Source organism: Suncus etruscus, chromosome 1 (genome assembly GCF_024139225.1).
Source record: "Suncus etruscus isolate mSunEtr1 chromosome 1, mSunEtr1.pri.cur, whole genome shotgun sequence".
In the NCBI taxonomy this organism is placed as follows: domain Eukaryota; kingdom Metazoa; phylum Chordata; class Mammalia; order Eulipotyphla; family Soricidae; genus Suncus; species Suncus etruscus.
Genome location: NC_064848.1, coordinates 42,674,307 through 42,690,878, shown reverse-complemented (window position 1 = coordinate 42,690,878; position 16,572 = coordinate 42,674,307). Strand labels below are relative to the sequence as shown.

The window sequence follows — 16,572 nt, the reverse complement described above, 5'->3', positions numbered from 1 at the left end:
AGACTAAAATGGCTTATTGATTTTTTAAGTCTGAGGGAAATTACCCAAAATGTGTCATTCTTTAACATTTAAAAATATGTTACATAAAAATGAGCAACTGTGATAATAAATAAAACTTAAAAGTGAAAAAAGTTGGTTATTTCATTATTCCAGGAAACAGAGATACCTGTACAATCAAGATAGCAGCACATAATTTTTAAAAACCCACTGACTAGTTGTGCTGAAACAAAATTCATCTGATAAGAAAATCCCCCTTCAAGACCATTTTAATTGTACTGGTAATACTTCCTATATCTCTTTTTATTTAATAAAGTTATAATCCAGTCAGAGTCAGTCTTTTGGCATTAGAAGACATAGTCACTGGAGAGGAGTAAGATGATGATGAAGTTCGGGGCGCAGGCTGTATCAATGACTCCTTTAAGAAAGTGTAAGTAGTATCAAGTTCAGCTTTCAAAGGCAAGAAATCCCCAACATTTATTCTGCCAGCAGGAAGAGCAGCTCTTGAAGGAATGGAGAGATTTGAATGGTCTCGTGATCCTATCTGAGATATAAAGAAGGAACGAAGGAAGGGAAGGAGGGAGGGAGGAAGGAAGGAACGAAGGGAGGGAAGGAGGGAGGGAGGGAGGGAGGGAGGAAGGAAGGAAGGAAGGAAGGAAGGAAGGAAGGAAGGAAGGAAGGAAGGAAGGAAGGAAGGAAGGAAGGAAGGAAGGAAGGAAGGAAGGAAGGAAGGAAGGAAGGAAGGAAGGAAGAAACAACAGAATTGAAATTGTTATAAAGAGAAGTAGACTAATCATTGTAATATGAAATGTAGTAGAAATTATCATTTAAACCATCTTAATAATAAATATATTATTTTCCAAGTGCAACAAAATCTTTATATGTTAAGTATAAAAAAATTAATTTAGAGGCCAGAGTACAGTTTGCATGTTGCCTACCTGGGTTGGATTCCTATCACCCCATATAGTCCCTTGAGCACTGCCAGGAGTTATCCCTGAGTGCAGAGTCTAAATATTTCCAGGTGTGACCTCTGCGAAAAAATTTTATGACAACAGAAGTTCACCTAAACACTAGAAATTCATATAAAATTTTCATCAGACTACTGAAATCAAAGGGTCATAGCCATACATTTTTACCTCTGCCTCCATCCACTCCATCCACTGGAAATATTTATAAATCAATGGTTACTACATCATACTGTATAACATACACTTTATAATTGTCTATTTGAAAATAATCTATGAATATTTATATTTTAAAATGTCAAGTTGATTTATATAATTAAAATCCATAACACAAAGTAAGTTATTTTAGTGGCCTGTAAAAATATCATACAAATATATAATGTTAGTGAAAAAAGATTTTATCCTTACCTTTTATAACAATGCCACCATCCTGTTTCAACAGGGGCTGTTTTGATGTTATTTATCAAAATATAGTATTACAACATGAAAATAATGTGTTCAATATTTTGAATAATCAACAGTATCCAAAAACTATTGAAAATGACATGAAAAGTTCCAAACATTTATATAGTACTTGAAAACTGAATTAATAACTTTATAAACATACTTAAGCCATAAGAGAAACTGAAAACAATAGGTGATATTTAACAATAATAAAATAATGAAATATGTAGTTATTATTTAATGACTTCAAATAGAGGTATTGTGATTAACAATAGTGTTAGTGACAATTTTTCTTGTACATAAACTTAACATCATATTCATCACCACTGTAGCCACCTCCATCCTCCAAGGACCCCAGTACCCCCAAAACTCAGGTTTGTGAATCATTTCTGTCATTGTGTTACCTTTGGTTCTTTGTTGCATGTATCTTTATTCTATGATTGAAATTTATTTTATGATATTTATAGATAGGAAAATATTAATACTTTTTTGTAAGAATTTTCTATCTTCCCAACTATTAAAGTTTGGTTAAGTCCACTCATAAATATCTCCACTAAAATTATACTTTATATTAGAGATTTTCTAGTAAAACATCTTAAAGTCTCTATCTCCACTAAAATTACACTTTATATTAGAGATTTTCTAGTAAAACATCCTAGTCTCTTCTAGTTTTGATAACAAAATAATGTAAAGTATAAGGATCTACTTTATAATCATATTAAACAAAACTACTTCTAATTGTGAAAACAAGAAAAATGTTATCACTAGTATTAGAAATCCAACTGTTGTTCGTTGCCATTTTGGAGAATATTTTTTAAAAAAATCTATAACTGGAGAAAAATCAACGGCTGCATCTATCACCTAGCTCAGCAATTTTCTTTGATCTCTGTTCTTTTCATTTCTTGATACCACACTGCAAGTCTACAGCTGGCATAAATAATCACTTTTTATGCAAGAAGTTAAAAAATGTCTGAAATGGTCACCTGAATGAATCTATGAAGGACAGGGTTTTTCACTTCTCTTCATGCAAGGAAAGAAACTTCTCCAAACACATGCTGACCCTGATAACAGTAAAAATGAGGTCTGCTTTGCAGAACCTTAATATGGGCATATCAGTTCAGAAGTCAACATTGCACAACTTTGTTACTATTATAGCCGTAACATTTCTGATATATTTTCTTAGTTGTGTGTTTGAATTGGTAGATGTGTCTTTACATGATTGATTTTGATGCCTTAAAAGATTGTATCACTAACTGTGCCAGACCCCAGGGGCAAGTCTAGGTCATGCTAGAAAAAAATGAGGCAATGACAAATAATTTCCTTCTGAATAAAAAGTTAATTTTAATGATAGTATGATTTATTATTATAAAAGAATATTGAAAAGACATCTCTTCAAAAGTTTGTTACATCTTTACACTTCAACATCTGATCTAAGACAACTGTGAAGACAGGAGTGCACAAAAGCAGGCCAAGGATGGTCAGGAATATATTCACTGAGGGCACTTACTTTTTTATGATAAAGGTAACATTGCCAAAATTACCAACCATTCTTTGTTTTGCATATGTGTACTTAATTTATTCAAACCTTCAATCTATACTTGAAGTTTCATTTTCTTTTTTCTTGCAAGCAAAATTACTGCACCTTTAAGGAAGGTCTCCAACTGCCTGTAACTCATTAGCAGACTATGAATCCTGAAATTCTATGAGGGACTTTTAGAAGGCATTCTATTTTTTAATCATTTTTTTATTTACACTCAATGCTCCTGAGACTGCTTTGCCCCTTGTACCATTCACTTTTTCCACCTTTTCTCAGTTTGTAGGAATACATAGAAATATGGGGAGAACATGATGATTCATGTTCTGTGGTTCTGATTTAATAAAAAGGTAAGCAGGCAGGAGCCCCTGTCTAGAAGTTATAAATATGAATAAAAAAACAGGGGGGCTGATATGTCGTTTTTGTTTGTTAGTTTGTTTGTATAGTATATATCAAGTATTGGGGAAATTAGAAGAAAATTCCCTTGGCCCAAGAGATATTTGATGTCTCCACTGTTGAAGCATATTGTCATGAACCCAACCACAGGCTCCAGACCTGTTCATTGTCAAACCCCAAAGTCTTTATCTATGATGTCAGGAAATGTTTTGCTTAGTTGTGGTTGTCAAAGTCAGTCCTCTAATTGGAGATCTTGGTTTTTGCACAGATCCTAGATCAAAGTCTAGGATAGAGTCTGTCTTTATGGTTCCAGAGGTTCTGCTCATTAATGGATGTTGTAGTCAGTCTTCTGTATTTAGTGATCTTGGTTTTAGCACAGATCAAAGGGCAGATATCTTCTGATATCATCTCACTGTAAGGTGATGAAATAGGGCAACCTGCCCTTAGATAAAATTGTTGCTGTTTCCTTGTTGTCAGGATGTTCTATGAACCTATCCTGGCGCAAGTTGGTGCCAGAATGGTATTAGGGACTCCCTCAGGGGAAGTTTGATTTCTGGTGCAGTTGCAGGGAATTGTGTCAGTTCTAAGGTTGGGATCCACGGTTCAGGGTTGGACAGTCAATGTCCAATCACATGATGTCTAAGTTGAGTCCCCATGACATATGTTCAGGATGGAAGGCACCCCTGTATTCTAATATTTATTTATCTACTAGGGATAAGAACCCATTTTTATACATAAGATTTGCCCATTTCAGTGTGCCTATGTGAGGAACAATGCCATACTATATTGTAGTTGCATTTGGGGGTAAAAATGACAGGCCACACTATCCCTGTGCCCTGGATTTGACTTGAGCCTTTATCCCAAACAAGACTACTCTACCAAAATTTTGCACCAACCTGAACTAAAACAAGTAAAAATACAAATTAGAATAAAAAAGGGAGGAATGGAGGAGACTACTTTCACATTAGGAAATAAACACACTAAGAGGTATATTATTAAAAAGTTAAACATACAAGGAAAATATAGATATCCTCATTAAGTCTTTTGAGATAGTCTTTGGGGGGAGAATGAGATTTAGGCACATGGTCTTATTAATTCTGAGAAAAGGTTTTCAGCTGTAATGGATCAGGTAGTGTCCTCGAACTGGTGATCCCTCTGGATCTGAGTCCAGTAAAAGCCACATTGAGGAGAGGTGGAAAAAGAAGGCTGGAGTTGGAGTCCTGGCCCTTATGGGATGGGCCAGAGCACTTAAAAAATTGTTGAATTAAGAAAACATAGGTAGGGGCCGGAGCAGTGACATGAGCCGTAAGGCATCTGCCTTGCGCGCACTAGCATTTCAATCTCCCGGCATCCCTTTTGGTCCCCCAAGCCAGGAGCAATTTTTGAGCACATAGCCAGGAGTAACCCCTGAGTGTCACCGGGTGTGGTGATAAAAAACAAGCAAACAAACAAAAAATAAACATAGGTAGATGAAAAATAGATTAAAAGAAAGAAAATAAAAATAATAAATAAAGAAAAATAGGTAAATAAATAAATTGGGCCAGTACATTGGAGAGAAAATGTTTTTCAATTTCTATGGACTTCATCAATAGCAGGGGTGAACTTTGCTAAATTTTAGGATAAACATAATTTTCATGTCTAGAGTGCTAAGCAATATGATAGCGAGTACTATAAGAGGAATCTACCCTATGTAGTATCATCCCCGGTGTCTTGTGCATTGAGGTTCCTTTCCTGAAAGTAAACTGACAGCATGGACATTATGCTATAATGGTAATATAGTTTGAATTGAAGGAGAAAAAAAGGAGAAGAGAAACAAAATTACAAAATAAATAAATAAATAAATAAATAAATAAATAAATAAATAAAACAAGAGAAAGAAAAAGTAAGATAAAAACAAAAATAAGAGGGGTCAGAGAGATAGCATGATGGTAGGGCATTTGCCTTGCAAGCAGCTGACCCAGGACCAAAGGTCATTTGAATCCCAGCATCCCATATGGTCCCCCGAGCCTTCCAGGAGCAATTTCTGAGCACAGAGCCAGAAGTAACCCCTGAGCGCTGCCGGGTGTAGCCCAAAGACCAAAAAACAAATAAGTAAATAAATAAATAAATAAAATAAAAAAGAGAGAAGAGATAATAGTAACGTGCAAAAACAAACTAATAAGTGGGACCTGCAACATAAGTTTCTGGTGAGCAATTGCTTAGTTTAGAGGTCTCCATGGTCATAAGTAGAAGACATAATCATGGAGTATTTTATCAAGCTATTGTCCAAGTGAGTACTCTTTACTATATGTGGAGTCTAATATGTTAAAGCACTGAATTTCAAAGCCAGGGTGTTCAACCTATATCTCCAAGAACCTCTGTAAACAAAGGAGATGAAGAGTTATTTTATACATAATAAAATTAAGACACTATAACATACTGATGGTAAGCACTGCAGTGGGAGTCCCCAGCATCCAATCATATTCTGGACCTGATTCTGTGGATAAAAACATTAGTACATTATTGTATGCCTTTGTGGCTAGAGGTTGATTGAACACTTGTTTGATATAAAGAGCTGTTTCTGCTGTTGTAGGTTTCTTTGTAATATAAAAAGAAAAGTAAGGCTTTGTGCTTCTCCTCCTCCACTTGATTTGATCTCATCTCCTCACTATACCTTATCACCTATGGTGTTAGAAGTATCTACCATTTATACCATTGTGTTTCTTCATAGAATTATTCTTTTGTTTTGTTTTGTTTTGTTTTGGGGGGACCACACCCGACATCACTCAGAGGTCACTCCTGGCTCTGTGCTCAGAAATTGGTCCTGGCAGGCTTGGGGGACCACATAGGACGCCAGGAATCATATCATGATCCATCCAGGGTTGGCTGCTTGCAAGGCAAATGCCCTACCATTGAATTATTCTAAATATTCTACATATCACATATAAGTGATATCATTCTGTATTTTTCCTTCTTTTTCTGGCTTACTTCATTTAACATAATATTTTCCAGCTCCTTCATTGTTACTGTGAATTGCATTATTGTATCATTTCTTATTGCTATGTCGTATTCCACTGTGTATAGTTACCACATCATCATGATCCACACATCTGTTGTTGGACATCTAGGTTGATTCCAAGTCTTGGCTATTGTACTGAGTGCTGCTATGAATAGTGGTGTGCATACATACTTTTGGATGATTGTCTTTCTATCCTGGGAGTAGATACCCAAGAAAGGGATTGATGGGTCATATGTAGTTCAATCTTGAGTTTACTGAGAACCCTCCATACTGTTTTCCATAGGGATTGGAACAGGCCACAATCCCACCAGCAGTGGATAAGAGTTCCTTTCTTACCGTATCCCTGCTAGGAGAGATTGTTCCCATTATTTTTGATATGCAGAAGGAACTCTTTTGTAAGACTTTTGCCTTCTCCCCTCCTATGTCTAATTTCCGCCAGGTGATATAAAATTAAGTTTTTTAAAAATATCTTTATTTAAGCACCATGATTACAAACATGTTTGTAGTTGGGTTTTAGTTATAAAAAATTGTGTTTTTCAGAGAGGAATTGTGAATTTTCCTAACATTGCAAATTAGTCACAATTTCTTCGTACTGTTTTCTCACCTTACAGCCTCAACATAAAATTAAAAATGAGAAATTCTTTAAATATATTTGATCCTCAACATTAATTCTCTCTGCCAAGAAAAATGATTTACTTATGTACAAATAAAAACGTTTTTTTTGGTTACTAGAGTTATTTTCTATATACATTGTTAGAAAATAAGTTTCTTTTTAAATTAAGTAATTAAATTATGAATTTACATTATCTAGTAGCTTAAAAACACCAACAAAAATTATGGTGAGATTTTAATTTCAAGATATGATGTTAAAAAAGACACATGAAAAAATGTCCCACATCACTAATCAACAAGGAGATTTAAATCAAAACAAGAGATGTCATCTCACACCACAGAGACTGGCACACATCGCAAAGAAGAAGAACAACCAGTGCTGTCATGGACATGGGGAGAAGGGGACTTTTATTCACTTCTGGGGGAAAGGCATACTGGTCCAGCCCTTTCCGAAAACTATATTGATATTTTTCAAAACACTAGAAACTGAGCTCCCATATGATCCAGCAATACTACTCCTAGGGATATAACCTAGGAATCCCAAAACAACACAGAAAATCTCTGCATTCCTATGTTCACTGTAGTACTCTTTACAATAGCCAGAATCTGAAAATGACCCAAGTGTCCAAGAACAGATGAGTGGCTAAAGAAACTGTGGTACATCTACACAATGAAATACTATTTTTCCTAATTTTTCATTAGGAAAAATTGAGTCATTAAATTTGCTTATACGTGGATGGATATGGAGTATTATGCTGAGTGAAATGAGTCAGGAGAGGAAGAGATAAAATCAACTCATTAATTTGAGGTATATAAGGTAAAATATACATATATATGTATAATATCCAGAAACAATAATAATGTCAGGAGGACCAGTCATTGGAAGGAAGCTTGCCACAAATAGTGGAGCAGTACAGTTAGGGTAGAGATGGAACCACTATGACAATGACAATGATAGTTGAAACATCACTGTGGACAAGGACAAGGTATTGAAATGAGATAAAGTGATATGCATGTACCCTTTTATTAACAGTAGTGCAAACCACAGTATCTAAAAAGAAAAATGAAGAGAGAGTGAGAGAGAGGAATAAGTAAAATGTCTGTCCCAGAGATAGGGATGGGTGAGAGTGGGAGGGGAACTAGGGACATCTATGATATAAAATGGGCACTGGTAAAGGAGGATGTACATTTTATGACAAAACAATCATGAAAAACTTTGTAATAACAATGTTTAAATTAAATAAAATAAAATATTTAATTAATTAAAAAACAAGTAAATATGGGGCTGGCGCGATGGCACTAGAGGTAAGGTGTCTGCCTTGCCAGCACTAGCCTAGGACGAATCGCGGTTCGATCCCCAGGCGTCCCATATGGTCCCCCAAGCCAGGAGCAACTCCTGAGTGCATAGCCAGGAGTAACCCCTGAGCGTCACCGGGTGTGGCCCAAAAACAAAAACAAAACCAAAAGTAAATATGAACTATTTTTCTTGATAATACTTAGAAACACTGAATAATACTTTTACTAAAACACAGAAAAAATAAGTTAAATAACTTTTTATCAGAGACCATTAAAAGTTACCACCACCTGCTATTTATCTTTTAAGTTCCTGGGTCATTTAAATATCTTTAAGTTTATAGTCATTTAAATATTTTTTAAACTGCTGAGATGTCAGAGTAGTCACTCAGGTAAATCTAAATTTAAGCAATTTTAAAAAAAGAAATTAGTTACCTGAAATAAAAGCTAGTTGTCATGTGAATCTTTATGGAAGTACTTTTATTTACTCAATAAGCCATAAATGATTCTATTTAAACTGTTACATTCTATCAGCTAAATATATATTCACAATACAAAATGTGTCTACTAAATTTCTGCATTTAAAAAATCTTATGAAATATAGTAATTGGATATGTCCTATAGCCATTTTTCAGAACTTTAATATTTAGCTGTCTAAGAGCATTTTTTCAACCAAAAAATAAATAAAGCATTAGTCTAATAATAAGATAATCACTCGATAAATTGTTTATAAATCAAAGCCATTTTGCAGACCAAAGCTTCTGAAGTGATGACACTGAGCCATTTTTCTCCTGTGTGGTATGCATTTATGATCAAGTTAAATCTCCTAGAGCCTAGTATATAAAAATCATGAACCTATGCAACTGAACAGTATTGCATAAAGATTTTGCTGGTCACACAATAGGGCAGAAAAAAAACACTTGATTAGTGATCCAAAGGCTATCACTTTTCCTCCCTTTTCTGTTATGATGCTGGTAGGTCATTTGGGGCATGTGACTTTGTCCATCTGTTTCTCACTACCCTTACCCATAAAAATGAAGAGCTAGACTCTTTTCAGCTCTGAAGTTCTACTCGAAAATGTATACAATCTGATAAAACTCAACTTCTACAGAAAGATAACAAAATTAGCTACAATTTAGAAGAGATGATTCACTTAGATTCTGTAAGATATTTATTATCATTATTTCAACCTCCATGAATATGTTTTAATGTGTTGAGCATTATTAGATATCATGATAGGCTTAGTTGAGTAATTAGCTCAATTTATCCCAAATCAATTAAAAGTACAACTTTATCCTCGTTTTAGTCAAAGAAAGTAACACTCAGAAATGTATAAAAATAACCTCATGTTGTACAACTTGAAAAATGACATAAGAGGATTTAACTCTTAGCTTATTCTTTTCCCTAAATTCTTACCATTAGTTTATCTTACCACCCCAAAGAAGATAGTTTCTGGCTAAACTGAAAATAGGGCTGCATCATAACTATTACAAGGTCTTAACAAATCTCTTTGGACTGATAAACAAAAGGACATAAATTACTCTAGAGATAAAAATAAATGCTTATATTACTGATTCCATATGTTAATATAGTTCAGCATTTGAATATCCATGGAACTGGAGTAAATAAATCAGTTTTATAGCATTTACATAAAAGTGTTAGTTCTCTCACCAAAAGAGATTATATGTTGTTATATCAAAGATAAAATTCAGTACTGAAGTTTTAAATTATACTGGAACATTTAAACTTTAATTTAAATTACTTTTTAAAAATGTCTTGTACCTGACAAGATAACAATTCCCATTTTCTTTTCTTGAATGTTTAGATTTCCTGACATGATTGAAGGTGGAAAAAGATTCAAAGAATTTTCCCAAATGGCTTTTCTTTCTTTTCCTACTTTCTTTCACGCTCCTGTGCTCTTATTATGTTTCTATCCTAGAAATACAACACACTTCATAGTAGAAGATGCAAAAAAAAAAAAAAAGCCAGATTCTGCAAAGTAGTATTTTCCTCTGTGTCTTGAAACTTTAGATATATCCATACTTTAAATATTTAGGAATGTATAAAATATGTAAGAATACTATATAAGGGACTGGAGCAGTGGCACAAGTAGTAGGGTATATGCCTTGCACATGCTAACCTAACAAACCAAGGTTTGATCCCCCAGCGTCCCATATGGTCCCCCAAACCAGGAGCAATTTCTGAGCACATAGCCAGGAGTAAACCATGAGCCTCACTGGGTGTGGCCCAAAAACTAAAAACAAACAAAAAAATAATACTATATAAAATGTGTCCAAAATTAAAATGGCCAGCTAACCAAAAAAATATATAAGACTTGTTTTAGAATGATAGCAAGGGAGAGACTTCCTTAAAGCACAAAAGGAGTGTACATATCAAGGAAAACAGGATTAGGAAAAAAGCTAAGAATATATTTTTATTAATATTAGTTTCAGTAGTAGAAAACTCAATTTTCAGTGGCTTAAATAAGACAAAACTTTGTTTCTTTCTGGCTTAACTATTTTATGCATTCTAGGATGTATTTATGTATTCTAGGATGCTATATCATGGGTTCCTGAGTATGTGCAATGGACTCAGAATATGACTACTACTTTAAAGCTAAAACAATATTGCTCATGTTCCAGCTCTTATGTTTGCTAACTAGCCAGAAGAGAAGGAGGCACATCTTTTTTGTTGTTGTTGTTTTTATTTTTGTTTTTGGGTCACACCCAGCAGTACACAGGGGTTACTCCTGGCTCTAAGCTCAGAAATCGCCCCTGGCAGGCATGGGGGACCATATGGGATGCCGGGATTCAAACCACCATCCTTCTGCATGCAAGGCAAATGCCTTACCTCCATGCTATCTCTCTGGCCCCAGAAGGAGTCACATCTTAATACTTCCTACAGGGGATGAATATATAATATAATATAATATAATATAATATAATATAATATAATATAATATAATATAATATAATATAATATAATATAATATAATATAATATAATATAATATAATATAATATAATATAATATAATATAATATAATATAATATATGGGGGTAAGGCACTTGTTTTGCATGTTCAATCTTAGTTCAATCCCAGCACCACATATGGTCCCATACATAGATCCAGGAGTAAGCATTGACACTGTTGAGTGTGGTTCAAATCCCCCATAAATAAAAAAAATATATAGACATCCTCTATAATTATAACACATTTGTTTATATTCCATTGGCCATAATTTAGTCACATGCTACAGATCCAAGGGAGTCTGAGGAGAAGTAAGCATAATAGCTTACTTTTTTTTATACTATGCAGCGGTTAAAAAAAAATGAAGTCATGAAATTTTCCTATACATGGATGGACATGGAAACTATTATGTTGAGTGAAATGAGTCAGAGGGAGAGAGATAGACACAGAATAGTTTCACTTATCTATGGATTTTAAGAAAAATAAAAGACATAATTGTAATAATACACAGAGACAATAGAAATGAAGGCTGGAAGGTCCGGCCCACAATATGAAGTTTACCACAAAGAGTGGTGAGTTCAATTAGAGAAATAACTACACTAACAACTAACTAACAACTAACATGACAATGGTAGTGAGTGAGAGAAATAGAATACCTGCCTTGAATAGAGTAAAGGGGTGAGGGAGGAGGGAGATGGAGAGCATTGGTGGTAGGATCATTTCACTGGTGAAGGGGGGTGTTCATATATATGCATACATATATACATACATATAACTAAAACCCAAATATAAGCATGCTTGTAGTCATGGTGCTTAAATAAAGATACTTATAAAAATTATGTTTGATAGGGCACAGAGATATAGAGCAACTAATAAGTATATGAAAAAGTACTAAATCTCATTGATAAATAAATGTAACACAATACATGAAAACAGAAAGTACTTTTAACTTATGAAGTAGGTGAAATTCTGGATATTTCATAAATACCCAATGATGAGAATACAGAGAAAGAATTCATACAAAATTGGCAGATTGGAAGTTTATGCATCCTGGCTGAAAGACCAGGTTTTAAATGCACCTGCCTTAGAACTAACAATCCCTCTGCCAGGCAAACCTATATGTCTATCGTCATAAGAGTTCACCAAGTAGCCATGTGTATTCATTAAAAGGTATTATTCTATATAAATATTTGAAAAGAAACCAAACAATCTATATATTTAAATAATATCCAAGCATAGAACATAATTTCTTAAATGCATAATCACTTTCCTGTAAGAAGAACAAAATTTAAGTGTAAGAAATGTGCCCAAGTGAAAAACAAATGTCTGTGATACTGAGTATATATGTAAGAGAATCCATTCCTATTTCTGTTTGTTTGGTTTCCTACTCAGGACCTGCTTCTTTCTCTGTGCTCAGAAAATCACTCCCTTTAGAACCCTGAGGACCCCATGGGGTACCAGAAATCAAAACCAGGTCAGCCTCATTTAGGGCAATCATTCTGATCTCTGTAATATGGTTCTAGCGCTCCACTCATACTTTAAAAAATATACACTGGATATGAAGAAATAATACAAGGTTAAGGGTTTACCTTATTTCCTCTAGGAGTCATCCATATGGCCATCCTTAGTGGCCCTTAGTGACCCTCAGTATCATGAGGTAAATGTATGTATATGTTTGTAGATATATGACAGATAGCACATCAATTGACCTTGCATGCAGCTGACTTCAGTTTGATCCTGGTATCACACAGTTCCCTGAGCATTGCTAGGTATAAGTCTAGAGGTCCCTGAACACAGGTTATCCTTGGCACCTCTCCAAGCTCAAGTTAATGCCTGGTTAGGTGAGAACCACTAGGAGAGGATCATTGGACTCCTGAACACTATTTGGGAAGCCAAAAATAAGAAAGCATAGTATACAGAAATATATAAGTAAAGCCTTTTCTCTCTGAAGGGGAATCATACGAAACTTAGGAGGAAAAACTTGAATGTACAAAACTTAGTTCCCATAGTTTATCTTTAAACTATTTAAAACATGGATAATAGTTACAAAATTTGCAACTCACAAAGGACATAATACAGCTGGTTAAAACATATGAAAGGTGCCCCACATTAGTAATAAAAAAGGGGAAGTTAAATAGTATCAATAACAACACAATAATTGTGGGAGACCTCAACATGGCATTGTCAACACTTGATAAGTCAACCAGACTGAAACCCAACAATAATGTACTAGTCCTGAAAAGAGAAATGGAAGAAAGAGGCCTAGTGGATATATGTATATATAGGACACTCCACCCCCAGAAACCTGGATAAACATTCTTCTCTAATGTACATGGGACATTCTCCAGGATAGACTACATGCTAGCACATAAAACATACCTCCAAAATTCAAGAGGATAGAAATTTTGCAGGCTACCTTTGCTGACCACAAGGCCCTGAAATTATATGTGAACTACAAAGGGAAACAGAAGAAAAACATTAATACCTGGAAGTTAAACAGCCTAACTGAATAACTTGTGGGTCCGAGAAGAAATCAAAGAGGAAATTAAAACCTTCCTAGAAACAAATGACAATAGAGACACAAACTATCAGAACTTATGGGACACAGCAAAAGCAGTACTGAGAGGAAAATTTATAGCTTTGCAAGCACACATCAAGAAAGAAGAAGGGACATACCTAAATAGCTTAATGACACAACTCATAGAATTAGAAAGTGCTCAACAAAAGGAGCCAAAAATAGGGAGACAGAAGGAAATAACAAAGCTGACAGCAGAAATCAATGAAGTGGAAACCCAAAAAACGATCTGAAAGATCAACAAAAGCAGAAGTTGGTTCTTTGAAAAAATAAACAAGATTGATAGACCACTAGCAAAACTAACAAAGAAAGAGAGAGAAACTTGATAACTTGTATTAGGAATAAAAAAGGAGAGATCACTACTGATATGACAGAGATTCAAAGGGTAATCAGAAACTATTTTGAGAAACTCTATGCCACTAAAAATGAGAACCTGGAAGAAATGGATAAATTCTTGGACTCTTATAATCTTCCACGGTTGAATGAAGAGGATGTAGCATATCTAAACAACCCCACCATTACTGAGGAAATTAAGACAGTAATCAAATATCTGCCCAAAAACAAAAGCCCAGGCCCAGATGGATTCACTAATGAATTCTTTCAAACCTTTCAAGAGGAGCTACTACCAATACTGGCAAGACTCTTTCATGAAATCGAAGAAACAGGAACACTTCCAAATAGTTTTTATGAAGCCAACATCACCTTGATACCTAAACCAGACAGAGATGCTACCAAAAAAGAAAATCATAGACCAATATCGCTGATGAACACAGGTGCAAAGATCCTCAATAAAATCCTGGCAAATAGGATTCAATACCTCATTAAGAAGATCATCCACTACAATCAAGTAGGTTTCAACCCAGGAATGCAAGGATGGTTTAACATCCGTAAATCTATCAACATAATACACAACATCAACAACAAGAAAAATAAAAATCACATGATCATATCAATCAATGCAGAGAAAGTATTTGATAAAGTTCAACACCCATTCTTGATCAAAACTCTCAGCAAGATCAGAATGAAAGGAACCTTTCTGAATATTGTTAAGGCCATATATGACAAGCCAAAGGCAAATATTATCCTCAATGGAGAAAAACTAAAAGCTTTTCCTCTAAATTCTGGCACAAGATAAGGCTGTCCACTCTCACCACTCCTATTCAACATAGCACTGAAAGTACTTGCTATAGCGATTAGGCAAGGAAAAGATATCAAGGGAATCCTTTTAGGAAAGGAAGAAGTCAAGCTCTTGCTGTTTGCAGATGACATGTTACTCTACTTAGAAAACCCTAAAGACTCTACCAAAAAGCTTCTAGAAACAATAAACTCATATAGCAAGGTGGCAGGCTACAAAATTAACACACAAAAATCAATGGCCTTCCTATACACCAATAGTAATAAGGAAGAAATGGACATTAAGAAAACAACCCCATTCACAATAGTGCCACACAAACTCAAATATCTTGGAATCAACTTGACTGAAAATGTGAAGGACCTATACAAAGAAAACTATAAAATTCTGCTCCATGAAGTAAGAGAGGACATGCAGAAATGGAAGCACATACCCTGCTCATGGATTGGCAGGATTAACATCATTAAAATAGCAATACTCCCCAAAGCATTGTACAGACTTAATACGATCCCTATAAAGATACCCATGACATTTTTCAAAGAAGTGGATCCGGCACTTTTAAAATTAATTTGGAACAATAAACACCCTAGAATAGCTAAAGCAATCATTGGGAAAAAGAATATGGGAGGAATTACTTTCCCCAACTCTAAACTTTACTACAAAGTGATAGTTATTAAAACAGTATGGTATTGGAATAAAGACAGGCCCTCTGATCAGTGGAATAGGCTTGAATATTCAGATAATGTTCCCCAGACATACAATCACCTAATTTTTGATAAAGGAGCAAGAAATCCTCGATGGAGCAAAGAAAGCCTCTTCAACAAGTGGTGTTGGCATAACTGGCTAGACATTTGCAAAAAGTTGAACTTAGACCCCCAGTTAACCTCATGTACAAAGGTAAAATTCAAATGGATTAAAGACATCGATATTAGACAGAAACCATAAGATATATAGAACAACACATAGGCAAAACACTCTAGGACATTGAGACTACAGGCATCTTCAAGTAGGAAATTGCACTCTCCAAGCAAGTGAAAGCAGAGATTAACAGATGGGAATATATTAAGCTGAGAAGCTTCTGCACCTCAAAGGAAATAGTGCCCAGGATACAAGAGCCACCCACTGAGTGGGAGAATCTATTCACCCAATACCCATCAGATAAGGGGCTAATCTCCAAAATATACAAGTCACTGACAGAAATTTACAAGAAAAAAACATCTAATCCCATCAAAAAATGGAGAGAAGAAATGGACAGACACTTTGACAAAGAAGAAATACAAATGGCCAAAAGACACATGAAAAAATGCTCCACATCACTAATCATCAGGGAGATGCAAATCAAAACAACGATGAGATACCACCTCACACCACAGAGATTGGCACACATCACAAAGAATGAGAACAAGCAGTGCTGGCGGGGATGTGGAGAGAAAGAAACTCTTATCCACTGCTGGGGGGAATGCCATCTAGTTCAACCTTTATGGAAAGCAATATGGAGATTCCTCCAAAAGCTGGAAATCGAGTTCCCATACAATCCAGCTATACCACTCCTAGGAATATAGCCTAGGAACACAAAAATACAATACAAAACCCCCTTCCTTACACCTATATTCATTGCAGCACTATTTACCATAGCAAGACTCTGGAAACCACCAAG

The 16,572-nt window shown here is 35.0% G+C and overlaps 1 protein-coding gene across 2 annotated transcripts in view; it reads right to left on the bottom strand.

The window, feature by feature from the left end:
- Positions 1–313: 313 nt before the first annotated feature.
- The window catches only part of CCDC171 (coiled-coil domain containing 171), a 335,855-nt gene continuing 319,596 nt past the window's right edge, over positions 314–16,572 (bottom strand). For both annotated transcript variants that reach the window (XM_049769310.1, XM_049769319.1), the window contains exon 25: positions 314–541. In XM_049769310.1, the coding sequence (XP_049625267.1) occupies positions 314–541 (228 nt within the window). The remainder of the gene's footprint in view (positions 542–16,572) is intronic.